This window comes from Ctenopharyngodon idella, chromosome 13 (assembly GCF_019924925.1).
Source record: "Ctenopharyngodon idella isolate HZGC_01 chromosome 13, HZGC01, whole genome shotgun sequence".
NCBI classification, from domain to species: domain Eukaryota; kingdom Metazoa; phylum Chordata; class Actinopteri; order Cypriniformes; family Xenocyprididae; genus Ctenopharyngodon; species Ctenopharyngodon idella.
Genome location: NC_067232.1, coordinates 30,242,327 through 30,270,104, shown reverse-complemented (window position 1 = coordinate 30,270,104; position 27,778 = coordinate 30,242,327). Strand labels below are relative to the sequence as shown.

Below are 27,778 nucleotides of genomic sequence, written 5' to 3'. Positions count from 1 at the left end.
ACTGAAGCATTCATTTTGGAAATAACCTGTGGAAGGAATGTGTTTCAATTTTTAAACAGTTTACTTTACAGATGTCTATTGTTTATTCATTTGAATGCGGTGCGCGCCCCCTGGAGGAAGTTAACTTTCACTTCCACGCGCGTGACGGCATTCTCTCCATTCATTGGCTGTGAAGGCGGAAGTGACTCGCATCAACACTTCCGCCAACCTCAATACAAGCACACATCACCGCACGAAAACAGGTAAGAAAACGCTTACTTCATCAAGTAAATCTAGTTTATTTAGTCAGCCCGCCGCGTGTCATTATTCCCAATGCTCTCGATGAATGTGTGCTTCATTTCCAGGCGTTTAGTTGTGAATGTATGTCCTGTTAGCTGCTCAGTTTAGCATGTCATTCATACCTGAGACTGAAGGATTGTGATGTGATGGTGTTTGTTGTTCGTTGAAGAGTTTCTCGCAGCAGTATCTGACATATTGTCATTTCATCATGTTAGATCAGAGTTTTCAATCATTCAGATGCTAGAAATGATCATTCTCGTGAGAGGGAGGCTTACATTTAAAAGGCATCTATAAAGTTGTATGTGTAAAGACACAATTTTATGCTGTGAAAAGTAAAAATTATAAATGTGTAAAATATTATTTTGGAAAAGTTTAGTTTATTATCTTTTTCTACTCACTATAGTACTGTGCTGCGTATTGTTCATTTGTTTATTTATATGTAATTTGTATATCCTTTTATTTATTTTTATAATTAATTTTAATTTATTTTTTATTATTTTATTAATATCATTTTTTTAATTCTAGTATTTGTTATTTGTTTATTTTGTTCATTTATTTGTATTTTTTAATTTAAATTGTTTTATATATTGTCATGTATGTGTCAGGTATGGAGCTGGCCCACAGTCTGCTGCTGAACGAAGAGGCTCTGGCTCACGTCACTGAAGCCAAGAGAGCCGTCTTCATCTTCGAGTGGCTCCGATTCCTGGATAAAGTTCTGATCGCTGCTAACAAGGTAAAATATCATGAAAAAACACCTGTGCGTGCCAGTAAACCACTGTCAGAAAGTAATATGGAAACTTTCTGGAAAGCTGGAAACTTTCCATAGGAATTAACGGGAATTAATGGGAATAAACAGGGAATTTGCAAAATTGCAGGTTAGCCTAGAACAGGGTACTGAAATGTAGTTGAAAGAATATCTTGCAGCATATCAAAAATACAGAAAAAAAACAGTAATATTGTGAAATATAATTTAAATTTAAAATAATGGTTTTCTATTTTGATATATATTAAAATATAATTTATTCCTGTGATCAAAGCTGAATTTTCAGCATCATTACTCCAGTCTTCAGTGTCACATGATCCTTCAGAAATCATTCTGATATGATGATTTGATGCTCAGTTATCAATGTTGGAAACAGTTGTGCTGCTTAATACTTTTTATAACCTGTTTTTCAGGATTCTTTGATGAATAAAAATTAAGAACATTTAAAAACATTAAGACCAAGCATTTATTTAAAATGGAAATCTTTTGTAACAATATACACTACCGTTCAAAATGTTGGGGTCAGTAATTTTTTTCTTTCTTTTTTTTGAAAGAAATTCATATTTTTATTCAGCAAGGATGTGCAAAATTGAGAAAAAGTGATTTTGTTAGAAAATATTTCTATTTTAAATAAATAAATGCTGTTTTTTTTTTTTTTTTTTTTTTTTTTTTACAACTTTTTATTCATCACTGAATCCTGAAAAAAGTATCACAGGTTCCAAAAATAATATGAAGCAGAACAGCTGTTTCCAACATTGATAATAAATGAGTATCAAATCAGCATATTAGAATGATTTCTGAAGGATCATGTGACACTGAAATAAATAACATAACAATTGCTGTGATAAAAATATATTTATTTTACTAAATTAGAATTAATTGAATGTGAAAAAGTAATAACTGTTATTTCATGTTATGACCAAACAAAATGTTTGTATTTATGTTTGTAGATGATACATTTTATATAAATATTATAAATTTATGTAAATTTCCCAAAACAAAGTCTCATAAATTCCTATAAATTCCCATAAATTCCTGTTAAGTTTTCTACTGCAAGTTTCCAAAATGGAATATTTCCAAAATCCCCTAAGTTAAGTTCCCGTGGAAATTTACCGGAAACTTTCCGCACTTTTGCAACCCTATTGACAATTCTCATCTGTACAACTATGGCTGTTATTTATAAAATCAAATCAACATACATATACAAACATGTTTGTAAAAGCACAAATTTCCATAAAAAAATACATTTTATAACTACGGCTTCTACGTTAGATCAGACAGCTCTGTAGATTTGATAATATCTCTGTTTCATGAGTTGTGTTCTTTATGTTTAGTGTCTACAGAACTGAGGCGGCTTGAAAGAGTGAAAATCGAACATTCATTGATCATGTACTTGCATTTTTGTTCCATTCAAAATTTTTCTGTAATGTGTTCTACACTAGTTGTTGTTGCAATTTGTATTGATCTGATTTTGGGTCATTCTGTGTTAAGCAGAGGTCTCCAGCTCAACTTTTTCATTTTCATCAACTTTTTCTACTGCAGGGGTTTCTCAACTTTTTGCAAGTTGGGCCCCTCCAAAGCAGGTTCATTGCAGTTGGGGCCCCAGTGCCCCCCCCCACACCAGATAGATAGATAGATAGATAGCCCTAGGCTATTATTTTTAATTCTCTCTTGGTCGTCACACGACCTGATGACCAAGAGAGCTGACAATTGACCATCACTTAATTTACCATCACCTCGCGATTGAAAATGTGACACTGATATGACAGTTCAACAAACAAGTTAATAATATTAAGTCACTTACATTTTAGACGAAATAATGACTGTTTTGGTCTATTTTAGCAGCGAAAATAGATCCGATGAATCCAAACAAAGATCAAAACATAGCGCATCTCACAGCAACACTCAATCGTGTTTTGAATGATTCAGTGTTTTGAACAAATCGTTTGAGTCAAAGATTCAATGACCCATTCACAAAGTCTCATTCTTGATGAATCGGCCGTTTGAACGAATCGTGAATGAACGACTCAGTGACTCGCTTAATAAAACCGCTTATCACCTGCATTTGCGCTCACTATCGACAAACCAATCAAATTTGTTCAAAACTTTTTTTTTTTAAATCAGTCCAAACACATTTTAATTTTTTTTAGGAGTTATGTATATACAAAACTATAACTTTTTATGACAGTAGTTTAGTGATAAAAAAAATGCAAATTTTTTTTAGGTTTTTTTTCCTCCCATCCTGTAGCCTGGGCGCGCCCCACCGGTTGAGAACCACTGTTGTTCTGAAAGAAATACATAAATGAAGATGAAAACCAACATATTAAATGCCATGGGTGAATATTTATGGAGTAATTTACTGTTTTGTAGAAGAGGGTCAAAATGACAATTTCATCTGAGGTGTGGAGGCAGATTGCGGGGCGGTAAAAATGACTTTAGAAAGATGGCAGCATCATTATTTTATTTTTACACAGAGGTATATTAGTAAAATCAGTTGATTTTTATCAATGCGTGTTGTATTATATGCCAACGGTGACAGTTCAAAAATGGGAAAAAGCACTTTCCACATTTTTTTTCCCCCAGAAGTATTAAAGATCTCTTAATATTCTTTTAGATTCTGGTTCTTAACAAACTTTTCTTTTGGTATCTTCATTTTTAAGGCTCAATATGGTTCAATATGTGGATCTCAGTGCGGCTTCATGATTAAACTGTTAAATCGTACACATTTTCAGTGGTCAAAAATCTAATGTGGGTCACTTTGCACACAGCTGAAGTGTTTTTTGGCTCCAGAAAGCTGCAGGTTACATCGATACACCAGCAGAAGCTGACAAAGTGTTTCTAAATTCACTCTGATTAGTTCAAAAACACCAGTTCATTCAGGAAAACCACTACTGTGTGTTTCAGGGGTTAAATCTGCTTTGACTTTGAGTTTTCATTGGTAGGTAATATTGTTTGATAAATGTAATGTTTACAGAGACCAGCTTGGACATGGATCGTCCTTTCAGAATTCAGAGTGAAAACTATCCTTTGATAATATTACATGAATGCTTTACATACAGTACAGAGTTATTTGTGGCTGTGTGGTTGTACAGTATGTGTTTGTCATGTTCGGATGCGTGTGTTTGACCACAGGTGGACGTGAAGGAGAAGCAGAAGAAGCTCGTGGAGCAGCTGACGGGTTTGATCAGCAGTTCTCCCGGGCCGCCCACCAGGAAACTGCTGGCCAAGAACCTGGCTGTGCTCTACAGCATCGGAGACACCTTCACCGTCTTCCAGACGCTCGACAAGTGCAACGACATCATCAAAAGCAAAGATGACACGGCGGCGTATTTACCCACCAAACTGTGAGTGACACACACACACACACACCTCAGTTTTTGCCAGAAAAGTCAAGTTTTATACCATTTTGATGAAATAAAAACCTAAAGACTGTAAAATCTAGTGGAAGGTTAAAGTGCATGCATGAGTTGTGTGGCGTGTGTTGTGTTGTGTGTGACGTGTGTTTTGTTGTGTGTCACAGCGCTGCAGTGGCGTGTGTCGGGGCGTTCTATGAGCGGATGGGCCGAATGCTGGGCAGCTCTTTCCCTGAAACCATCAATAACCTCCTGAAAGCTCTGAAGAGTGCAGAGGTACGGCCGCTCTGACCTGGTCACTCCTCTCAGACAGATTCAACACTGTTTTCTCAAGCTGCCGTGTGTGTGTTTCAGTCTCAGGGTCGAAGTGAGATCCTGCTCAGTCTGCAGAAAGTTCTCAGTGGTTTGGGTGGAGCGGCGGCCTCCTGTCACAGAGACATCTACAAGAACACCCGCTCGATGCTCACCGACAGATCCATGGCCGTCCGCTGCGCCGTCGCAAAGGTGAGCGGAAGATTCCAGTCTTATGTCATTTAATCTGAACGACACATCTACTGAAAAATAGTCTGTTGTGCACTCGCACACACACGGCTTCCACAAAAATCTGAAGCAGCACAACTGTTAATAATAATCATAAATGTTTCTTAAGCAGCAAATCAGCATATTAGAATGATTTCTGAAGGATCATGTGACACTGATGCTGAAAATTCAGCTTTGATCACAGGAATAAATTACACTTTACTATATATTCACATAGAAAACAGCTGATTTACACTGGAATAATATTTCACTGTTTTTAACTGTATTTTTGATCAAATAACTGCAGCTTTACTGAGCAGAAGAGACCAAACAATTGATATTTATTAGAGCTGAATGTGATTGGGCCTGATGAGTGATCATGTGATGGTGATGATGATGTCATTTGTCAGTGTTTGTTAGAGCTGCAGAACGAGGCCGTGTTCATCTGGACCACTGAACTGGAGAACGTGGCCACGCTGTGTTTTAAAGCTCTTGAGGGCTCGACGTACGGTGTGCGTGTCGCTGTATCCACACTGCTGGGAACCGCCATGGCCACGGCGCTGATGCCTAAACAGGCCACAGGTGATCTCTCCTATACATTCCTGTGCATCTCTGCAGATGTATGTGTAAATGTTGTGACATTCCTCTTATCCTCTTATTCTTAAATGTCCAAACAAGAAACATGTGACATAAGAAACATATTATTGTGTGTGTTTTAGTTTGAGTGAACAGTACTAACCCTGGCTGTGTGTTTGCTGTGTCAGTGATGCGTCAGAACGTGAAGCGAGCGACTCTAGAGGAGGTTCTGGAGCTGATGGCCACTGGCTTCCTGCGCGGAGGTTCAGGCTTCCTGAAGAGCGGAGGAGAGATGCTGAAAGGAGCCTCAGTTAGTCGAGAGGTGCGAGTCGGCGTCACTCAGGTGAGACTGGAGGCAATCGAAATCATCTGTGACTCCTGAAACTAATGTGAAGTGCTTCAAATTAATGCCTGAATAGCGAACAGGGTTGCAAATGTAGCCTATTTTAAGGTGTCACTCAAATATCAGTCGATTAATTCAAGTCAAGGCACATTTTTATATAATAGATTTGTTTCAATGCAGCTTCTCAGTAATAAACAGGATGATAACAGAATCAATGATGCAACTTCATCTAATGAGACAAATTCAGCTAAAAGCTGTAAAGCAGCTCTACAGAAGACAACAGTGTCCTTCAGATCAATTCAGTTCATGTTTTGTTCTCATTTGATAGTGTCAGTGAAGTCAAATCAATAATATTAATGAATCTTAATTGTCTTTTAAACACTAAATGAGTGTGTGTTTAGTCAATATATTGGTCTGTGCCTATAATTTAATTTTTTTTGTGAAACAGTAGATGTTTTATTATAAACTATGAAGCAGCAGAAGATTTTGTTCACTGCATTAATTTATAATTATTTGCTCATTTGTGTGTCTCCATGCAGGCGTATGTCGTGTTTGTCACCACTCTGGGCGGCCAGTGGTTGGAGCGAAATTTTGCAGTGTTTCTGTCTCATTTGCTGGAGCTGGTGGCTCATCCACGCGCCACACAGACTCACGTGGAGGCCGTGTATTCACGCCGCTGCCTGTCCTTCGCCTTGCGGGCGACACTGGGCGGTCTGCTGGGTGAGAAAGCTCAAATAGCTGCTGCGAAGGAAATCTGCCTGGCCATCAGCAAACAGATGAGAGCTGTGGGTAAGATGGAGATCACACTGTGACCGATTATAAGCATAATTCACAATCAGTACAGTATTTTGTACTGTAGTGTGTTTTTGTGCTGGTTTAGGACTGTCGTGGACAGATGACTCCCAAATATTTTTCATATAGATTCATAATTTTTTTGGTCAGTTTACAGCAGTGACAGAAATGAGCTTTTCCTGGTAATGAAAGGCTGAGATTTGTCACTTTAAATTGATTTACATGGAATTTTTACCTTTTTATACAGGCTTTTTTTATCGTTATTAGATGTATGCATCATCTTTTACGTCAAATTCTTACAGATAATCAAAAATTCAATTAGAATAATAAGACACCACACTCTTAAAAATAAATGTTCCAAAAGAGGGTTTTCGCAGCAATGCCATAAAAGAACCAAAAGAACTTTCAGTGATCAGTTCTTAAAAGAACATGTTTTTTCTTTGTGTGAAGAACATTTTAATAATCTAATAACCTCTTTCCACTCTAAAAAGCCTTCTGTGCAATGGAAAGATTCCATGGATGTTAAAGGTTGTTCATGGAACCATCAATGCCAATAAGGAACCTTTATTTATAAGAGTGATAGGGCTGTTACCAAATGAAATCAGAATCAACAAAATCCATTTTTGCACTGCAGAACCGGCACAGAAGCTGCAGCTAAAACAGCATTTAGATGTATTTATGCTGCAATTACAATTGCATAGGTAATGTTATGAGATTGTTTAAAAAATAATATAAATGATACTTAAATATGAAACTAAACCTTCCAGTAGTCTTAATAAGTGAGTCATTGAATCATTTATTCAGCTGATTTGTTCAAAAGCCTGATTCATTCACATTCCTCAATCACATTCACACAGCATACTACTTACTGCAGGGCTATTGAGGCCACACCCTCTGCATGCACTGTGCATTCCCCCAGTCCATAACATGCACATTTGATCAAAAATACAGAAAAAACAGTAATATTATGAAACATAACTACAATTGAAAATAATGGTTTTCTATTTTGATATACATAAAAATATAATTTATTTCAACAATATACACTACCGTTCAAAATTTGGGGGTCAGTAATTTTTTTTTCTTTCTTTTTTATTCAGCAAGGATGTGTGAAATTGATAAAAAGTGATATTAAAGTGATATTGTTAGAAATGATTTCTATTTTGAATAAATTCTGTTATTTTTAACTTTTTATTAATCAGCGAATGCTGAAAATAGTATTACAGGTTACAAAAAAATATTAAGCAGCACAACTGTTTCCAACCTTGATAATAACTGAGTATCAAATCAGCATATTAGAATGATTTCTGAAGGATCATGTAACACTGAAATAAATAACACATAACAATTGCTGCAATAAAAATATATTTATTTTACATATTTACTAAATTAGAATTAATTGAATGCGAAAAATAAATAACTTATTTCATGTTATGACCAAACAAAATGTTTATATTTGTTTGTAATATTATACATTTTATATAAATATTATAAATTTGTATACATTTCCCAAAATTTCCAATTAATTCCCATAAATTCCCATAAATTCCTGTTAAGTTTCCAAATTGGAATATTTCCAAAATTCCCCAGGTTAAGTTCCCGTGGAAATTTACCAGAAACTTTCCGCCCCTTTGCAACCCTAATTACAAGTAATGATCATAATTTAATTAGATAATTTTTTTTGATATAACGAGTAAAGTAACACATTACTTTATAAATTTACGCGTTAATATTTGAGTTGTTTGAGCTATGTTGTTGAATGCATTACTGCATTAAACACTTGCAAAAAAGATCTTTTTAGTAAAAAAAAAAAGGCCTGGAAGATCCTCAGCTGGTTGAGAAATAAAAAGTAACTAAGAAACAGAATTAGTTACTTTTTTAGGGAGTAACGCAATCTTGTGACACATTACTTTTAAAAGTAATTTTCCCCAACACTGGTCCTGACAGTGATGACTGATCATTCAGTGTGAATCTGACATAGGCATGAAGACGCTCATGACTGAGTTCTCTCTCTTCAGAGGCTGTAGTGAACGACCCGAGCAGTGAGAGCCGCGCCGGAGCCGCAGACGTGTCGGCCAGTCAGCATGTGATGGTGTGTGCGCTTAAAGAGCTGGGCAGTTTGGTCCAGAGTCTGAGCGCTACAGCCGCCCCTCTAATCCAGGAGCCATCCATCGGTAGGAGAAATGCACAAAACGCATTGTGTAGCAGCTGGGTACAAAGCTAAATACTGATGTGAAGACCAATAGAGTTTCTTAAAAACCACCCATAACCATGAATATCCACATATTACTAATCATACAAAAATCACACATAACCGTTAGGGCTGGGCATTGACACAAATTTCACAATTCGATTTCAACGAACTGTTGATCTTCCTGAGCATAGTCCACCCAGAGCAGGGCTCACTATCTGGATGACTTGTGATTCTGTTGGTAGGGTTTTTGGAGACGGTCACATCTGTACTGCTGCACCCGAGCATGGCGGCGCGTCTGGCTGCGGCCTGGTGTCTGCGCTGCGTTGCTGTCGCTCTGCCGTACCAGCTCACACCCCTGCTGGAACGCTGCGCCGAGTGCATCAACAACCTGAAGAACTCGCCGGAGGCCGTGAGCGGATACAGCTTCGCCATGGCGGCTCTGCTGGGAGGAGTCTATCAGTGTCCTCTGGGCATCCCACACTCCAAGGGCAAGGTCTGAGCCTCCACAGCCTCCCCTCCTGATCTGAGTCAATCAATACATATCGCAATATGGCTTAGTGGACTTGCCATGTTTTCAGAGTGATGCATTGTTGTTAGTATGACAAAAATAATTATATTATATTAATAAATAAATAATTAAATAATTATAATGGACCAGATAATGGATAATGGATCATTTTTGACATTCCTTTAAACGTACAGTAGTAGAAGCATCTTTAACTGTAAGTTTCAGAATTTTTTTTTTTGAAAAACTTAATCTTTGCAGAAAACAACCGGAATAGAAACACCTGTATGAGAATTCTGTGATATAACTGAGCTGACTGTGAGGTGTTTGTTTCAGATGGTGGTGAGTATAGCTGAAGATCTGCTGCGCTCGGCAGCACAGAACAGCCGTCTGTCTCTCCAGAGGACTCAAGCCGGCTGGCTGCTGTTAGGAGCGCTCATGACCTTAGGTGAGTCCATCAACCAGATCCCATCATCACATCAGTTCTTCCAGACTCTGGCTAGAAGCATTCGCTTGCCGACGTGTTTTGTTGTGCGCACTTAACATGGGTTCTTGCGTCTGTGCATTCAGTGATCTAGCTTTGAACATTTAAGGGATGATGTACATAATCCTGCTTATTAAATGGCTACTTGCCACATACACTAGTGGCCATAGTTGTGTTGTGTCTTTTGTGGACAAACTACTTGTCACTTTAATGTTATTGTGTCATGTCTGGTTAGGACACAGTGTGAAGTAGCTGACCTGAGAGTAGAAGACTCTTAGAAGCACAGTGTGTTTCTGGCCTAAATGCATTCATGATGGCAGTAATATTAGCGATCGTATTGTTTCATCTCCTCAGGACCATCTTTAGTGCGCTACCACCTGCCCAAGATGCTTTTGCTGTGGCGTAACGTGTTTCCTCGCTCTCAGAAGGAGCTGGAGGCAGAGAAGGCCAGAGGAGACTCCTTCAGCTGGCAGGTGATGCTGGAGGGTCGCGCCGGCGCTCTGTGCGGTAAAACACCTGAGATCTTCCCTCCATGGCTTTTACTGCTTTATTTATCAATGTGCATCATAAAAACATCATATTTCTTGTTCCTCACAGCCATGCGCAGTTTTGTGGCACATTGTCCAGAGCTGCTGACGGAGGACGTAATCCGCAGACTGATGACGCCCATCGAGTGTGCCATGACCATGATGTCTCAGTGAGTGTGACACAGTACAGTATTTACAGTAAAGACATGCTGGTGCCAGTGCTCAGAGCTATTTCTGTTAGTTTGGGGTTAGTTTGAAGGAAAATCAGCAAGGACAAATTAATTAATCAGTTTATTGAGCATCAAATCAGCATATTAGAATGATTTCTGAAGGATCATGTGACACTGAAGACTGGAGTAATGATGCTTAAAATTCAGCTTTGATCACAGGAATAAATACAGTTTACTATGTATTTCAAAAGAACACAGCTATTTTAAACTGTAATAATATTTCACTGTTTTTACTGTTTTTTCATTTTTTTTTTTTCATTTTGTTTATCAAATAAATGCAGCCTTGGTGAGCAGACATCTCACTGACCCCAAACTTTTAAATGGGAGTGTAGCTGTATTTAAACATCAAATATGTTCTGACTGGCTGTGGTTTTGTCACTTGGCTGTATTTTTGCTTTCTGACAAATTACTTGATTATATTTTCCAAAGTACTTTGTGTTTTGTGTAGTGACGTGTTAAAGTGTTGTTGTGTTGTGTAGTGTTCCTGCAGTGATCAAGGTTCATGGAGCTCATCTGAAGGCCAGCGCTGCCATGGTGCGACTGCGACTCTATGACATACTGGCGCTGCTGCCGCCCAAGACATATGAAGGCAAGTTCTTCAGCCAATGCCTACACTGCTGCTGTCAGCACTGATGACATGAACGCTGATCATGACTGATGATTTGCTGTTGATTGACAGGCAGTTTTAACGCTCTTCTGAGGGAGCTGGTGGCCGAGTTCACGCTGACCGATAACTCTGCCAACACCACCACGTCTCTGCTGCGCTCGCTGTGTCATTATGACGACAGTGTGCTGATGGGTTCGTGGCTTCAGGAAACGGATCATAAGTCTATTGAGGATCAGGTAATTTAAAAATCCAATCGCAGACTGTCATTCACAAAAATCATTTAGCATGCCTTCCATGTGGTTGTCTGATGTGTTTGTGTCCAACAGCTGCAGCCCAACAGCGCGTCAGGCAGCGGCGCTCTGGAACATGACCCGTCCTCCATATACCTGCGTGTTCCTGCCGGCGAGGCCGTGCCCGGGCCGCTGCCATTGGGTGTGTCAGTGATCGACGCATCCGTTGCTCTGTTCGGAGTCGTCTTTCCTCACGTCTCTTTCAAACACAGGTGCTTTAAATTAATCAAAAGTGACAGTAAAGACATTTATAATGTTAGAAAAGATTCTGGAAATGTCCTGTTGTCTATTCCAGGTTGCAAATGCTGGATCACTTTGCTGAATGCATTAAACAAGCTAAAGGAGTCCGTCAGCAGGCCGTCCAGTTAAACATATTCACTGCAGTGCTGAGCGCTCTCAAGGTTTCCGAAGTGTTGCATGTGTAGTGCAGTTCATAAACCTATAATAGAATTGTATAAGAATAATAATAATGATTGTTCATTGGCGTCTGGGACTTTTCTGCGTTTGTACAGGGTCTGGCTGAGAACAAGAGCAGTCTCGGTCCGGAAGAGGTGCGTAAATCGGCTCTGGCACTGGTGATGGGCGCGCTGGACAACCCCAACCCCATCCTGCGCTGTGCCGCAGGCGAGGCTTTGGGACGCATGGCACAAGTCGTCGGAGAAGCTTCCTTCATTGCCAGGATGGCACAGCACAGCTTTGACAAGTATGCAAGCCAAACAGCTTCAGCGGCGATGGCAATACGACAGCTTACATTTCTTGAGTTGCTGGTCCAATTCAAATCAATACAGGGTCATTAAAAAGTCTTACATTTAGTTTTATCAAATTTAAGGTCATAATATCAATATCTTGGTAACACTTTAGTTTTGGGTCCAGTTGTCACTATGAACTAGTTGTTTATTAGCATGCAAATTACTTGGATATTGGCTGTTTATTAGAACTTATAAAACACATATTAATGCTTTATTCTGCATGACCATATTCTACATCCCATAATCCTACCCAATACCTAAATTTAACAACTGCCTTACTAACTATCAATAAGCAGTAGAGGTTTATTGAGGCAAAAGTCATTGTTAATACTGAGGCTTGGACCCTAAACTAAAGTATGACTAATATCTTAAATGGTATAAGAAAAGTCTTAAAGATCATTTCAAGAGGTCTTAAATTTAGGGACGAAAAACCAAGATGATTATTATTAGTATTCAAAAGGCATTGATTTTAAATAAATGTGAGCACTGCATGTTTCAAAGTAAAACAACAGGTTTTTTGCTTGTTCTACAGGCTCGTGCTTTCAGAGCAGTTCACAATCACCAAATAGCCCACATTTATGCCAAGCGACTGCTTTGATCTACTGTTGATGAATTATGGCAATATTTACGTCATGGTGTTTATATTATACCTGTAAACTTGTCGCCTTTTGTTTCGATGACATTTTCTTTTCATCTTACCTCTGTATGATGCCTAATAAGGTAGTGTATATAAGCGCAGCTGCTTTGTTTATAGAGGTAACCGGGGTCACCGCTGTATTTCTGCTGTACCATAAGCGCCATCTACTGACAGAACAATGCAAAGATCAACCCATATTTTCACTCAGCTTACACACAGTGTTGTAAATGTTAACTGGTGGATCAATAAGAAGCTAATGTGCATTCAAAAACTGTAGAATAATAAGGAATATTTATATATAATCATGTTTTAAATGAATATATGTAATCATTTATAATTTTGTCTCATCCATTTTCTTAAAACAGTTTAAAGGTTGAAACGTGAGGTTTAGGTTAGGCATGCATGTTGTTGTATTTCTTGCTGTTTCCTCATGTTTATCTCGTTCTGTCTCGGCTCTTCTGCACAGGCTAAAGTCGGCGCGTGACGTGGTGTCCAGGACGGGTCACTCTCTGGCTTTAGGCTGCCTGCATCGTTATGTGGGCGGCATTGGGTCGGGCCAGCACCTCAAGACCAGCGTTAGCATCCTGCTGGCCTTAGCTCAAGACGCCACATGTCACGAGGTCCAGGTGAGCGTCGCAGACAGCAGGAGCTTATGCTGCTGGTTTACTCTGGCTCTAATGAGTTCCTCTGATTATTTCAGACCTGGGCACTGCACTCTCTGGCTCTGATCGTGGACTCCAGCGGGCCCATGTACCGCGGTTATGTGGAGCCCACACTATCTCTGGTGCTGACGCTGCTGCTGATGGTCCCGCCCTCACACACAGAGGTGCATCAGTGTCTGGGCCGATGTCTTGGAGCGCTCATCACCACCGTCGGCCCAGAACTACAAGGTATCGGCAGTTATAGCATTTGTACTTGAAACATATCAGTGTTTCCCCGATATATTCATGGAACAAATGCCAGCGGTGAGAAAACAGCAGTTCAGAAAGCATCTGATCACAGTGATGTATGTTTGCTTCAGCTCTCCAGTCACGTCACGTTCATTTCTACAGCACTTTATACAATAGATTGATTTAAAGCAGCAGCTTTACAGTTTTAAACATGAAAAACAGTGTCAGTGTCTCTTTCAGTTAGAATCACAGCTTCAGTTTCTGATATAAAGCGCCTCTCCAGTGTGTTCATGTGTTTACTCGCATCTCGACGGACTGAACAGAAGAAATGAAGATTTACACCTCAAAGAAGGTGGAGCCTCAGAACACCCACCTATTACATCATCACGACTGACCAATGATAGTTCGGAGGTGTTTAACCAGCTGAAGTGAACTTTTCTGGAAAGTTCTCTTTGACAAACCATTTTGGATTCCAAAAACTAAATTCATTTTGGCCTGATTTTGTTTAAAATGATGTCACACCAGTTCGTTCTTCAGTTTTGCTTGAAGTATAGAGTCCTTTAATTACCTGTTTCCTATCTGTCCCGCAAGAGCTTCATAATAAACCAAAATTATTTTTAACTTCTCATAACTTAAAAGATCTCTACACCATGTTAACAAAGCACCTGTCAATCAAACTCAAATTAAATGCGTGATATGGCTGCAAAAAAATTAAAGAAGTATCTTTTGTGCTGCTTGTTTCAAAGCAAAGCATGATACTTTTTTTAGGGGAATGCAAGATGTACCAGCTTTTTCACATTCGCATAAATTCCAGCATTTTTGTGGACAGATGATTACAGCGTTTCCATAGATAATCCTGTTTTCACAGAAAATGCAGTTTTCCGCCAAAATAAAAGCTTGAGAGTTTAACTCTTGCAAGTAAAGAAATTAAGACAAGTATTGTAAATTTAATAATGAAGTGTAAAGTACAATAATTAATATACCTATGAAATTAATTCACATTTATTGTACAGTGCAGTTGTATTACATTAGTAATTTTTTAGTATTGTGAGGATAATAATAATATAAATCATCATCATTATTATTATTATTATTATTATTATTATTATTATTATTATTAGTTCAGTTTGGTCAATGAAAAGGGTTTGGAGCTCTTAATTTTGCATTCACAAAAACCTATAGAAACAGACTGTATATATTTACTTTATCTGCACACATTATGTGAGAGAAACTGAGACAGAAAAAAAACTTAATAAAATATAGGAAATAATATTAGGCCTAATCAAAGAGACAATCTTTAGATTAATTAATTTCTCAAAATAGTTGTTTGTTGCAACCTGTGTTGTGCACCATTTCGAAATGGAAATTATATTCAATATGATAAAGTTTTTCTTTTGCCCATCCCTAGTTGTAATCATAAAGCCTAAGTTGTGTTATTCAGATGATATCTGCATATACATAAGCAATTTGAGGAAATATTATATAAGAGGAGTTGTATAAAAACTGAGCTGTATTCTCTTCAGAATGTGTTTGTCTTGATGTTCTATGCGTCTTCATGAACAAGTCAGTTGTTAATTAAGCCGATCCTTAGGAACCGACTATCAGACAGCATGTGAGTTTCTTTAGCGCTTGAATGGTTAAAAATTGCTCAAATGTTTAAACAGATAAGGCTTAAAAATGATGCACTTTCATGTCAGCACATCGCTGCATCATGTGAGTGTAACCGCAGCAATTCAAAATTTCTGTTGGTTTATCTTGTCTGCCGGTATACCGCACATCCCCTTCTGCTCAATATATTTTACAGAGTACTGTTTTCCTTTCCCATTCAGTGGTGCATTTCCCAAAGCGAACTATGGTCACAAGTTCCGTCACATATATGCCTCTCTAGCCCTGGCAGCGCTGAGAAGAGTATTTTTATTGTTTCTCGCTCTGGTTTGTTTTCCCAGGTAACAGTGTCAGCATCTCGACGATCCGCTCATCGTGTCTGGTGGGCTGCGCCATCATGCAGGATCACTCCGACTCTCTGGTTCAGGCGGCAGCGATCTCCTGTCTGCAGCAGCTGCATATGTTCGCTCCGCGACACGTCAACCTGTCCAGCCTGGTGCCCTGCCTCTGTGTAAGACTGCTTTATCAGCTATACGTCTAGATTATACATGTTCAAAAATTATTTTTTGGTTGATCGAATATTAAATGTGTAAATGTGAATGCCTGGAGAGCACATGAACGCACACGGGTAAATAGTTCAACAACAGTCCAGATTCTGCCGGTGACTGACGTGTGTTTGTGTGTGCGCAGGTGCATCTGTGCAGCTCTCACCTGCTGTTACGGCGCGCCGCTGTGGCGTGTCTCCGGCAGCTGGCTCAGCGAGAGGCTGCAGAGGTCTGTGAATACGCCATGAGTCTCGCCAGGAAGGCTGGTGACGGCAAAGACAACACCACCATCAGTACGTAACGTGCCCCGTGATATTTAGTGTTTCAATCCCAGCCCATCAAACTCAAAACTGGGTTGTTCTGCAAGTCCTTTATGGATGTTCTACATATTGTCATATGAAGAACCAGTCACCTGTTAGGCACATTTAATTGGTTTTATCTGGTCTTAGTTTTATCTTCTATCATTTTACCTTGATTGGCTGTGATTTTTAATTGGTTTTGTTGCGTCTCGTAGTCGTGTAGCATCTGGTGTGTACAGATGAACTGCTTGTTACTGGAATATTATTGCATCGCGTCTGGTTAGGGCATGGTGTTATACAGAACAGACCAGCTTCACAGTAATAAACAGGAAAATAACAGAATCAGTGATGCAAACTTCATCATATGAGACAAATTTTAAATCTGTAGTAAAGCAGCTCTAGTGAAGACAATCGTGTCGTCATTCAGATGAGTTCAGTTCAAGTTTTGTTCTCATCCAGTAGTGTCAGTGCAGTCAGATAATATTACTGAATATTGAATATGTTGAATATTTCAGTGTCATTGTTCTTTCAGATCTGAACATCACAGAGACGGGGCTGGAAGGTGTTCTGTTTGGAATGCTGGACCGTGAGACGGACAGGAGGTTGTGCTCGGACATTCACGACACATTGGGTCACATGCTCTCGTCTCTGGCTGTGGAGAAACTTCCTCACTGGCTCAAACTCTGCAAAGATGTGCTGGCAGCAACTACAGGTGACAACCGTACACTGACAGTGTTTCTGAGCGGAGCTGATCCTGCTTCCTGACTCGAATGAAATAAACCATTACAGTTGTTGCATGTAAATATTGCATTCCTCTAAGATTCTGCAGGGTAGGATAACAAGAAAATGTCCAGTTTCCATAACAATGCTTTTATCTACTTCCTTTTGGACTACTTAACCTAGAACTTTGGCTGGTTTTCACTGAATCAAGCCTCCTCGGTTGAAAGCAAAAGACATTGCTGATGTTTTTCACTTGTAACAACTAGTGGTCGACTGATATAACAGCAGACTGATTTCCTGTTTTTGCTCCTTCCCATAAGGTTTTCCAAAACTGCCATTTCTTAGGTCACTATGAGACTTTCTTGTGTAGTCTCCTATTAATCAGAGTGCTTCATCTTATCAAGTGAAACTACAGCGTGTTTGTGTAAGAGTGTGCTCAGATGAACAGTGCACTATTAACCCAGCAGCTATAGCGTCTCCTTCCATCCGTCCGTCCTTCTCATCGTGTTTTTGTTGCAGAGGTTGGTGGGACTGTTGCGTCTGACAGCAGAAGGAAGGAAGAGGAAGACGACTCTAAGAAGGATGAGATGGATGATGACATCATGTTCACATCACTGGGTCAGGATGACAAGTCCAAACCGTCCGTGGCACCGCGCTGGGTTACGCGAGTGTTTGCTGCCGACTGTCTGTGCCGTATCATTCATCTGTGTGAAAACGCAGACAAGGCTCACTTTGACCTGGCAGCTGCTCGCGTCGCTAAGACCAAAAACCCTGAAGGTAAACATCTTTAGGTCTTGATGTACTGACAGCGAAGTTCTTTTTTGTTCTTCGCTTATGGGTAAAAAAAAGTTTGAAATACCGGGGTTGAACTTTGGTTGAACTTTGTCGTTAATGATTTGGTTCTTGACGTGAATCTAAGTCATTTAGGAAATGAGTTTGTTGTGTCTTCCGCAGGTGACTTCCTCGTGCTGCACTTGTGTGATCTGATTCGCATGGCGTTCATGGCTGCGACGGACCACAGTAACCAGCTGCGCATGGCTGGTCTGCAGGCTCTCGAGGACATCATTAAGAAGTTTGCAGCTGTGCCGGAACCCGAGTTCCCTGGTCATGTGATCCTGGAGCAGTATCAGGCCAACGTTAGTTCATTCATTGATGCCGTTCAGTCATATGGCATGTTAGAGCACTGGTAGCCTGACATCAACATGGCAAAATCCATTCAATTAATGTTCAAATAATAAATTGTATAAAAAGTTGCATCTTTAATTTAAACGATCGCTGGTATCGGATAATATATACATGATGGTGATTCCAGAATCATGTGTATATTATATATGTATATATGGTGAAATGAAGATCCACCGCTATGATAATCATGCCAGAGTCCGATATCTGTTAAACATGTTTTATTGCATTGTTATAGTTTACTCTGCATACACTTCAGAAGATTTTTTATTTTTTTTTAACAGAGTCGATACTGAATCCATTTAGAGTTTTTATCTATTGCAAATTTTAAAAAACCTTTATATAGGATTTTAAATTGCTCTTATAGTTTTTTTTCCATCTTATTTGCCATGAAAATAGCCAAGGAAGCTGACATAGAGTTAAAACACCAACCAATCAAGCAGGCAGTGTCTTGCATTGTGTACATGTTTTAATTTGTTCTGTTTTTCATCCACAGGTTGGTGCTGCTCTCCGACCAGCCTTTTCCCCAGACACACCCTCAGACATCACTGCCAAAGCCTGCCAGGTAAACTTCAGACTACAACACAAGCTAGTCTTAAAGGGTCATATGATGCTTTTCAGTGTTTTCCTTTTCTTTTAATGTGTAATGTATCTGTTTGTGCATGTATACAATCTGCAAAGTTACAAAGCTCATAGTGTCCCACGAAGGTGTTTATTCTATCTAACAGAAAACACTGATCCAAACCTGACTAAAACATCTTGATTCTAGTCCAGATATTACTTCCTCAAACATCCACATCACAATGTGAAATATTAGCATAATGCTGCTCAAATGAAGAAGGCGAGGCTTCAGTGAATTAAAGTGTTATTGCCATGTCGTGGAGATGCTGTGTGTTTGGATGCAAAACTCACGGTTATGGTAAGGGGCGTTACATTTGACACACGCTTGAGGTGTTTGGCAAATCAAAATGAACCGGGTCAGCTGACCAATCAGAGCACTTTGGGCTTTTCGGAAAAAGGGGCTTTCGGAACTTAATCAATGCGTTTCAGAACAAGACAGAATCAGTAAATCAGTGCCCGAAGAAAGAGAGTTTCAGATAAACTGCTAGGACTTTTTCAATGAAACTGATATTAAAGCATTAAAGTTGTACAAATATAAACTTATAAAACTTGACTTTGATTTACCTTAGTACATATTCATGGGCATATTCATTTTCCACTGTTTTCCTCCCATCTGATCATATTATTTGCACTACAAATATATTCTTCCATAATTTTGAGATAAATAAACTGAAAGTGATAATCCAGTTATTATCCAGTTCCTGCTGATGGGAAACTAGTGGTTCTGGTTTTTCTGAATATCTCATATTAAGTCAAGGCACTACAGGCAAAAACATTGTTTTTTCATGTACTGGTCAATGATAAGATCTTTTGCTTCCATAATGTTTTCTTTCAGACTAGTGGGAAAAATACACATTTAACTATTTATTTTACTATACACTTTATCTATTTACATCTGTAGATTTCAGTTTCAATCCATCTCTTTAAAGGCAGTGAGTTTCAGACTTATTCATATCTATATTCTGAAGGGTTGTTCATATAGCATTCACCTGATTTATATTTACTCATAAAAACATGGTGAAAATGTATTTTATGATTTATGTGTGATAAAACGAGAAATCCAAAATCCCCTCTGTAAAAACCCTTTAACTCTAATATGTCAACATAATCAAACAAGGACCTAACTTTATCAGATTTCTATTTGGAAATTTATGCAAAATAGTGCATATTTAATTAGATAATGCCTCATTTGCATATTTGCACATAACATTTCAGAAAAACTGTAATACAAAACAAATGATTGGAAGCTCATTTCCACCACGGAAAAGTCGGTAATTGTGAGGTATGAAGTACAAATTGCAAGATAAAAATTTGCAATTACCTTTTTTTTTTTTTTTTTTTTTTTTTTTTTTTGTGAAAGAAACATGCTTCCTTACAGTTGTTTTATTGTACTGTGATGAATCAGCTGGTGAAGTATGGTGATATGTATTAGTTAACATTTGTACTCTTTTCACCTGTAGTTTTTTGGCTTATATTTCACTGCGTTTTCATCACACAGAAATGCCTCTCTGTGAGCGTTCTTCAGTGTTTGATATCTGTGTACAGGTGTGCAGTGCGTGGATAGGCAGTGGTGTGGTCAGTGACCTGAATGACCTGCGGCGCGTCCACAACCTGCTAGTGTCCTCTCTGGACAAGGTTCAGGCTGGCAAAGGCGCCTCCAGTCAGCTGTACAGCGAGAGCGCCACGACGATGGAGAAACTAGCTGTCCTGAAAGCATGGGCCGAGGTACGTCTGAACACTGATGGCCAACAGAACAAAACACTTACAGCCCTTCAGCAGCTACATTTACAAAGACAAAGAGTATCAAATATAATGCAGTAGGGTTAAAGTACCATTATCATTGTTCTAAGGCCTCTAAATGATCAACATGATCAACTTACTGATAAACCTGTCGCACACAATCTCCTACATGCCATGAATCCACATCCTTCCACCGTTATCAGCATTATTTACCATCTCTGGTTTCAGGTGTTTGTGGTGGCTATGAACATAAAGAAGGAGTCTCAGTCCAGGCCAGCACGTCCAGCTCAGGGTGAGGATGAGGAGGTGGGAGATGAAGGAGATGTTCTTCCTCCAGACAGCCTGATGACTTTAGTTCAGCCGGAGCTGCCGTCTCTGAGCCGCCTGTGGCTGGCGGTGTTGAGAGACTATGCGCTGCTCTCTCTGCCTGCTGAGTTCTCCAGTCAGCTGCCGCCTGAAGGTAAAGTCACACCATCAGCTCCTTAAATTAAGTTTGATCAAATTTAACAACATAAAGTCTTTAAAGTTGGCATGAAACAGAAGTCATGCTCGTCTTTTCTTCCCTATTGTGTCGTATATCTAAGTGAAATGCTTCTGGAACAAGATTTTTTGGCTTTGGGGAATTGATTGGATGCTTGTGATTTGCTATTGGTGGATCTCATGTGAGTGACAGGTTGCCCCGCCCTCATCATCAGAGAAGAGATGGTGCAAGAGGGAGGGGAAGATATTCTGATTCAAGATTACAAGGAACATGAATTTAAAACAATAAATATTCCATAAAAAAATAAGAATGGTCCATTTTGATTTCATGGTGACACTAAAAGGGAAGGAAAAACTGTATAGATTTTACTGGTATCTGTTTATTGCTGTTCTTTAAACGCATTATTATTGTATCAGCAAACTCCAATATTGGTTGATCTCTAATTCGTAAGTATTGATATTTTGGTACATAAAAAAATTAAGTATTGCAGTTCCCACTGTTTCACCATTGTGGTAAGCAGTATTAAGTCCTTGTTGAATGTGTTTCACAGCCTGTTTAATTGAGTAAAAGAATCTGAGATACATGATTTATTTTGAGATTATGGGTTGGACATACAGTTATAAATTTTATTTGGTATAGGTCTTAAAAAGGTCTTAAAGTCTTAAATTTGATTTTAAAAACCCTGCAGATTCCCATGCAGGACGAATTGAATCAAGGCCCGTTCACACTAAATACAAAAACTATAAACATAACTATATTAGCATCCACACCAGCGGATGATATTGTTCTGTTTATTATAAGTGCTGCAGTTTTGTCGTCTGTCTCTTTAAATGCTCGAGCTCGTTAAAGCAGGATGGATTCTGATTGGCTGTCAGTGTTTTTATCAGTTGGGAAAGTGATTCCAACGATATCATTCCTCTGTATCATTATCGTTATAGTTGTGGTGTGTGCGCACTCTGCTATTCTTTTACAATTAAACAATTTTTTTTAAAACTCTTTATCATTATCATCCTTTGTGTGAATGGGCCTTTATTGTTGTATTGCTCAACAGAAACCTATAATAACGTATTTCTCTTGATAATTGTTTCCTCAGGAGGGGCGTTTTACACTCCTGAGACTATAGACACAGCGAGGCTTCATTACCGTAACTCGTGGGCGTCCGTTCTGCATGCCGAGGCTCTGTGGCTCAGTAGCACCGGCTTCGGCACTGCTGAAGACTCGGCGGAAGGCAAGAGCGCTTCCATCACAGGACCTGGAGTGGCTTCAACTGCCGGCAAAAACCCAGATGACCTAGTGAAAGACAGATTGCACCTTCTTTTGGGTAAATTATCTGCAAGACGCATTTGGACTATTTAATGTTTTTCCCCCCTGTATGTAATGCGCTGTTCTCTCACGTTGATTCAGGCATCAGCATCGAGTTCCTGTGTTTCCCTCGGGCCGAGGAGCCCATTGAGGATGTGATGTCATGTCTGCACGCTCTCTGCACGCTGATGGACTCACCTAATGCTCGGACACACATTGCAGAGGACCAGGTCAACATCTGCATCATTTGTTTTACTTCAGTCAATAGGAAATCATGAAAATGTGTTTGTTAGGTCTGGGTGTTGACACAAATTCATGATTTGATTCCGATTCGCAAGCTTGCGCTTTGATTCAGTTCTATATCAGTTCATTTGGATATATATCAGGTTCAGTGCATGTCAGTTTTTCTCAAGGGAAGAATCTCTGTATCACTGAAGCTGTAAACTAAATTATGTTAACATAATTTTGTTTACACTCCATATTCATTTTTTGAAATATAAACATGGTGGCTGTAATAAAAACTTGCTTTCATGACAGATTTAACCAAACATGCATTAAATACTTTTTATATATATATATAGTTGCTGGCTGTGGAGCTGCTCAACGTGCTTCACCGGCTGTTATTAACACGCGACCCGCAGAGCATGCAGTTACAGGTGACGACAGTCGTGCAGAAAACCATCCGTGCCGCCCAAGAGCACCTAGACCACATCAGGAGCAGCAGGAGTGAGTAAAGATCTCATTCATATGTGCTTAACGTCGTTTCTTAATGTAGATCAGTAAAACAACCTGTGACATATTACCTGCAGTTATTAGATCAACCAAATCACGTCAAGCAAATAGAAAATAATAATTTCTTAATCTGTTGCCTGATACTTTTGTAGGCCATTAGGCTGTCTTGATGTTTTTTCAGCATCTCACGCCATGAGTGTTGCATTTTGAAAATGGAATTTCAAGTCATGAACAGTTAAAGGGTTAGTTCACCCAAAAATGAAATTTCTGTCATTAATTACTCTCCCTCATGTCGTTCCACACCCGTAAGACCTTCGTTCATCTTCAGAATACAAATCAAGATATTTTTGATGAAATCTGAGAGGTTTATGACTCGTCCATAGACAGCAATATAATCAACACTCTTAAGGTCCAGAAAGGTACTAAAGACATCGTTAAAACAGTCATGTGACTGCAGTGGTTCAACCTTAATGTTATGAAGAGACGAGAATACTTTTTGTGCGCAAAAACAAAACAAAATTAACAACTTTATTCAACAATCTCTTCTCTTCTGTGTCATTCTCATACATTGTTTACGTCCAGCGCTTCCAGATTCTGCATCAGAACGCCAACTCATTATTGGCTGACGCTGATCACGTGATCAGCACGACGCATGAGTGTGAGGCTGGCACAGGAGCTGGCCAATAATGAGTCGCGTTCTGGCATAGAATCTGGAAGAGCTAGGCATAAACAACGTAGTAGCTGATGAAAATAACCGTGTGTGTGTGTGTTGTGGCAGCTGTGGAGGACGCTGGAGGCGAGGAGTGTGTCTCAGTGCTTGGGGAAGGAGGCGACACCGGGGAGCTTCTTCCAGGAAAATCTCTGGTGTTTGCTGCGATGGAGCTGCTGGTTTTTATTTTGGTGCGTCACCTGCCTCAGCTGAAATCAGAGGGCAAAGAGAGCGTCAGGCAGAAGCCTCAACACCTGTGTGACGACAGCAGCCGACTGGTGGCAGCCTCAGTCACGGCCCTCGCTGAGCTGCCGTCACTCTGCTCACCTGCAGGTACACACGCATGCACACACACAGCTGTCCTGTGTATAGTTTGTTCAATTTGTTTGTATAATTATACTAAAAGACTTTTACTTGATAAGAGTCTGAACTCTCAATCAGATGACAGAAGGACTGTAGGAGATGAGTGTGACCGGTTTATCAGATAATGTTAGAGGCTTTAGGATTTAACATATCAAATATGATAACCAATATAACTAAGTATAGTTGTGTTTCTCTCTGTAGGAAGTATGACCATCCTGCCCACTGTGCTCTTCCTGATCACTGGTGTGCTGAGAGAGACGGCAGTGAAGACGTCAGATCACTCCGTCCCTGTGCCGGTGTCTGCGGCTCTGCAGGCCATCAAAACCATCCTGAGCTCACGCGCGGGGAGGAGTCAGACGCAATGGAGCGCTCTGGTCCGGAGCAGTTTGGCCTCAGTGCTGGAGTTCTCGCAGCCCGGTAAGACGAGCGTATGTTTCTGTGTTCAGTCCTGATGGCTTGGCTGCTTCTGACACGCTCTCTCCTTCAGATGCATGTGGAGCTGGTGTGGATGAAGTCAGTTTGCTGACGGCCGTCACGTTGTTTCTGCTGTCGGCTAGCAGTGAGCTGATCGGCGTCTCCGTCCTGCAGAAAGGCTGCATTGAGCGATTCAGACATGGACTCGGTTCTGAAGATCCCTGGGTGAGTTACACAAGGACACGGACTGAAAACTTTATTTTTTGTAAAGGGTCTGCATTAGTGAGTCACTGTAGAGTACTTTTGCAGTGATGAGTGGCACATACACCAATCAGGCTTAACATTATGACCACCTTCCTAATATTGTGTTGGTCCCCCTTTTGCTGCCAAAACAGCCCTGACCTGTCGAGGCATGGACTCCACTAGACCCCTGAAGGTGTGCTGTGGTATCTGGACCAAGATGTTAGCAGCAGATCCTTTAAGTCCTGTAAGTTGCGAGGTGGAGCCTCCATGGATCGGACTTGTTTGTTGAGCACATCCCACAGATGCTCGATTGAATTGAGATCTGGGGAATTTGGAGGCCAAGTCAACACCTCAAACTCGTTGTTGTGCTCCTCAAACCATTCCTGAACCATTTTTGCATCGTGGCAGGACACATTATCCTGCTGAAAGAGGCCACAGCCACCAGGGAATACCGTTTCCATGAAAGGGTGTACATGGTCTGCAACAATGCTTAGGTAGGTGGTACGTGTCAAAGTAACATCCACATGGATGGCAGGACCCAAGGTTTCCCAGCAGAACATTGCCCAAAGCATCACACTGCCTCCGCCGGCTTGCCTTCTTCCCATAGTGCATCCTGGTGCCATGTGTTCCCCAGGTAAGCGACACACACGCACCCGGCCATCCACGTGATGTAAAAGAAAACGTGATTCAGCAGACCAGGCCACCTTCTTCCATTGCTCCGTGGTCCAGTTCTGATGCTCACGTGTCCACTGTTGGCTCTTTCGGCGGTGGACAGGGGTCAGCATGGTCACCCTGACTGGTCTGCAGCTATGCAGCTCCATACACAACAAACTGATGCGCTGTGTATTCTGACACCTTTCTATCAGAACCAGCATTAACTTATGGAGCAATTTGAGCTACAGTAGCTCGTTCTTTGGATCGGACCACCCGGGCCAGCCTTCGCTCTCCACGTGCATCAATGAGCCTTGGCCGCCCACGACCCTGTCGCCGGTTCACCACTAACAGGTGCCGTGATGAAGAGATAATCAGTGTGATTCATTATTCACTTCACCTGTCAGTGCTCATAATGTTATACCTGATCAGTGTATTTAAAGTGCCCCTTTTATGCTATTTTAAAGGCTCCTAATGTTGTTTAGAGTCTCCTACAACAGGTTCACATTCATCCAAGGTCAAAAAACACTTTAATTTTCTCATAATATCCACTGCAGCATCAGCTCTTTTCTCTCAGTCTGAAACATTTTGTTTGAAGATTCGGTCTCTAAACCCCGCCTTTCTGAGAGCTGCTCTGCTCTGATTGGTCAGATGGCCCAGTCTCTTGTGATTGGTCAGAAACTAAACGCTCATTATCATATCTGAATCTCAGCACAGTGATTGAGGGCGGGGCAAAGCAGACGCTGTTCAGCTAATGAAGACCATAGGCTGGCATTATGCAAATTAGTTACATTGTTACATAGGTTCAGCAGGAAGTGAGACTGGAATTACTGTCTCAGGCAGTTCAGAATCACTTCTTTGTTTTAGGAGACAAAAACTCTATTTATCTGAACTTTGATCTTTGAAACGTTGCAGAACTTTTACATTCACAAACAGCTGCTATATTACACACTACATATCCAAAATAACATAATAGTGGCACTTTAAAACTTGAAAAAAATTCTCATTTTTGTGCATGTTTGTGCAGACTCAGGCCCGCTGTTATCAGCTGCTGCTGTCGGTGTTCCAGCACTCTTGCCGGAGTCTCTCTGCGCCCTACATCCACACGCTGGCACCGGTGCTGGTGGAGAAGCTGAAGAGCGTTGAGCACCATCGACCATCCACACCTGCTGAACTACAGGCCGTACAGGAAGGGGTTAAAGTGCTGGAGAGCCTTGTTGCCATGGCAGAGGAACACAACCGTAAGCGTTGGGCTGATTTTTGCAGTTAACCCTGTAAAGCCTACTGTATCATATTTAATACACAAAGGCATTTAAATGATCAAAACTGCTGTAAAACCTTTTAAAAATACAAAAGCCAATGAATACTGTGTGCCAGTTTGATCACTATATTAACACCCTTTTCTACAGAAAAATTTTGTTGAAAGTACAAAAAGAGCAGCTTCATGTCATGTCATGATCCATCTTGTTTTCTTTAACCGGTCTGTGTCACACAGGAGTTCAATTACTGGCACTGCTGGTCCCGACCCTCATTTCATACCTGCTGGACGAGACCAGCTTCTCCTCAGCCTCCAGCAGCTCCAAAGGCCTGCATGAGTTTGCCCTCCAGAACCTGATGCACATCGGCCCTCTTTACCCCGTCGCCTTCAAGACTGTTATCGGGGCGGCACCAGAACTCAAGATCCGCCTCGAGGCGGCCATCAGATCCAGACAAGCCAACAATAAAGCCAAGGCCGCGGCGAGACAACCTCAGCCGAGTGTGCAAGCGGCGCCCACCATCAAACTCAAGACCAGCTTCTTCTAGTCCATCAGAGGCTCTGCTTTGAGTCAGACGGATGTTTGTATGAAGTGAATAAAGGTTACAGTGACACTGTCATAAATCACAAGGGTCTGTTACAAGCATTAGTGCATCTTGTTTGTTTTTATGGGCACTTTTGAAATGCACCTTAATCAAAATTAATAACTTCATTTTGAAAGCTCGCATAACACTGGTGGAAATGGAAATTCCCATTTACCTGAGTATTTCTGTGACCACATTCCCATGTTTGTTTGTTTTTGTTTGTTTTTACTATGTTGCTTTTTATTATTTTCTATATGATCATAATTTAAACCTCATATTATCATATTTATCACTTTTCCAGAAAATTGCTTGTGTGGTTTTTGGTAAATGATGATCATTGTTTTAAACTGCTGTTCAAGATTCTTCTAAGTATAAACTACTTGACTTATGCTGTGAATGTCAGTGAATGCAGCACAGATGTGCTAAATCTGTTTAAATGTAGATCGGTCTGTGAGTCTATTGAATATTTTAGATTTGCTCAATGTTGGAGTTGTTTGAGCTTTTAATAACTTAATTGTAATGTCTGCCTTTCATTGCCTGTCATTCATTAAGTAAAAATATAATTTATGCATCATTGCCTGTCATTTATGTCCA

The 27,778-nt window shown here is 40.2% G+C and overlaps 1 protein-coding gene across 2 annotated transcripts; it reads left to right on the top strand.

The window, feature by feature from the left end:
- Window positions 1-88: 88 nt before the first annotated feature.
- On the top strand, window positions 89-27,758 carry heatr5b (HEAT repeat containing 5B). 2 transcript variants are annotated; one of them, XM_051915827.1, is made up of 36 exons: window positions 89-242; window positions 885-1,012; window positions 4,175-4,386; window positions 4,563-4,671; window positions 4,750-4,899; window positions 5,325-5,496; window positions 5,679-5,833; window positions 6,373-6,622; window positions 8,644-8,799; window positions 9,062-9,312; window positions 9,661-9,772; window positions 10,163-10,315; window positions 10,406-10,505; window positions 11,045-11,158; window positions 11,249-11,408; window positions 11,499-11,674; window positions 11,758-11,863; window positions 11,975-12,165; window positions 13,315-13,474; window positions 13,549-13,738; window positions 15,685-15,854; window positions 16,034-16,181; window positions 16,720-16,899; window positions 17,427-17,684; window positions 17,862-18,043; window positions 18,586-18,654; window positions 20,256-20,435; window positions 20,679-20,910; window positions 22,025-22,252; window positions 22,336-22,463; window positions 22,815-22,959; window positions 23,744-24,007; window positions 24,239-24,454; window positions 24,525-24,676; window positions 26,373-26,586; window positions 26,841-27,758. In XM_051915827.1, exons 2-36 carry the CDS (start codon window positions 887-889, stop codon window positions 27,146-27,148), a joined length of 6,117 nt encoding a protein of 2,038 aa, XP_051771787.1. In that variant the 5' UTR covers window positions 89-242; window positions 885-886; the 3' UTR covers window positions 27,149-27,758. The 2 variants fall into 2 exon arrangements, with proteins under 2 accessions (XP_051771787.1, XP_051771789.1); XM_051915829.1 differs by lacking the exon at window positions 89-242 and adding an exon at window positions 254-360.
- The last annotated feature ends 20 nt before the right edge of the window (window positions 27,759-27,778 follow it).

Bases quoted from the DNA above. Each gene is read 5' to 3' on its own strand.
- heatr5b (XM_051915827.1), top strand. From the start codon at position 887: ATGGAGCTGGCCCACAGTCTGCTGCTGAACGAAGAGGCTCTGGCTCAC. The intron at 6,623-8,643 runs GTAAGATGGAGA...CTCTCTCTTCAG, and splicing joins CAAACAGATGAGAGCTGTGG to AGGCTGTAGTGAACGACCCG. The intron at 15,855-16,033 runs GTAAGACTGCTT...GTGTGTGCGCAG, and splicing joins GCCTGGTGCCCTGCCTCTGT to GTGCATCTGTGCAGCTCTCA.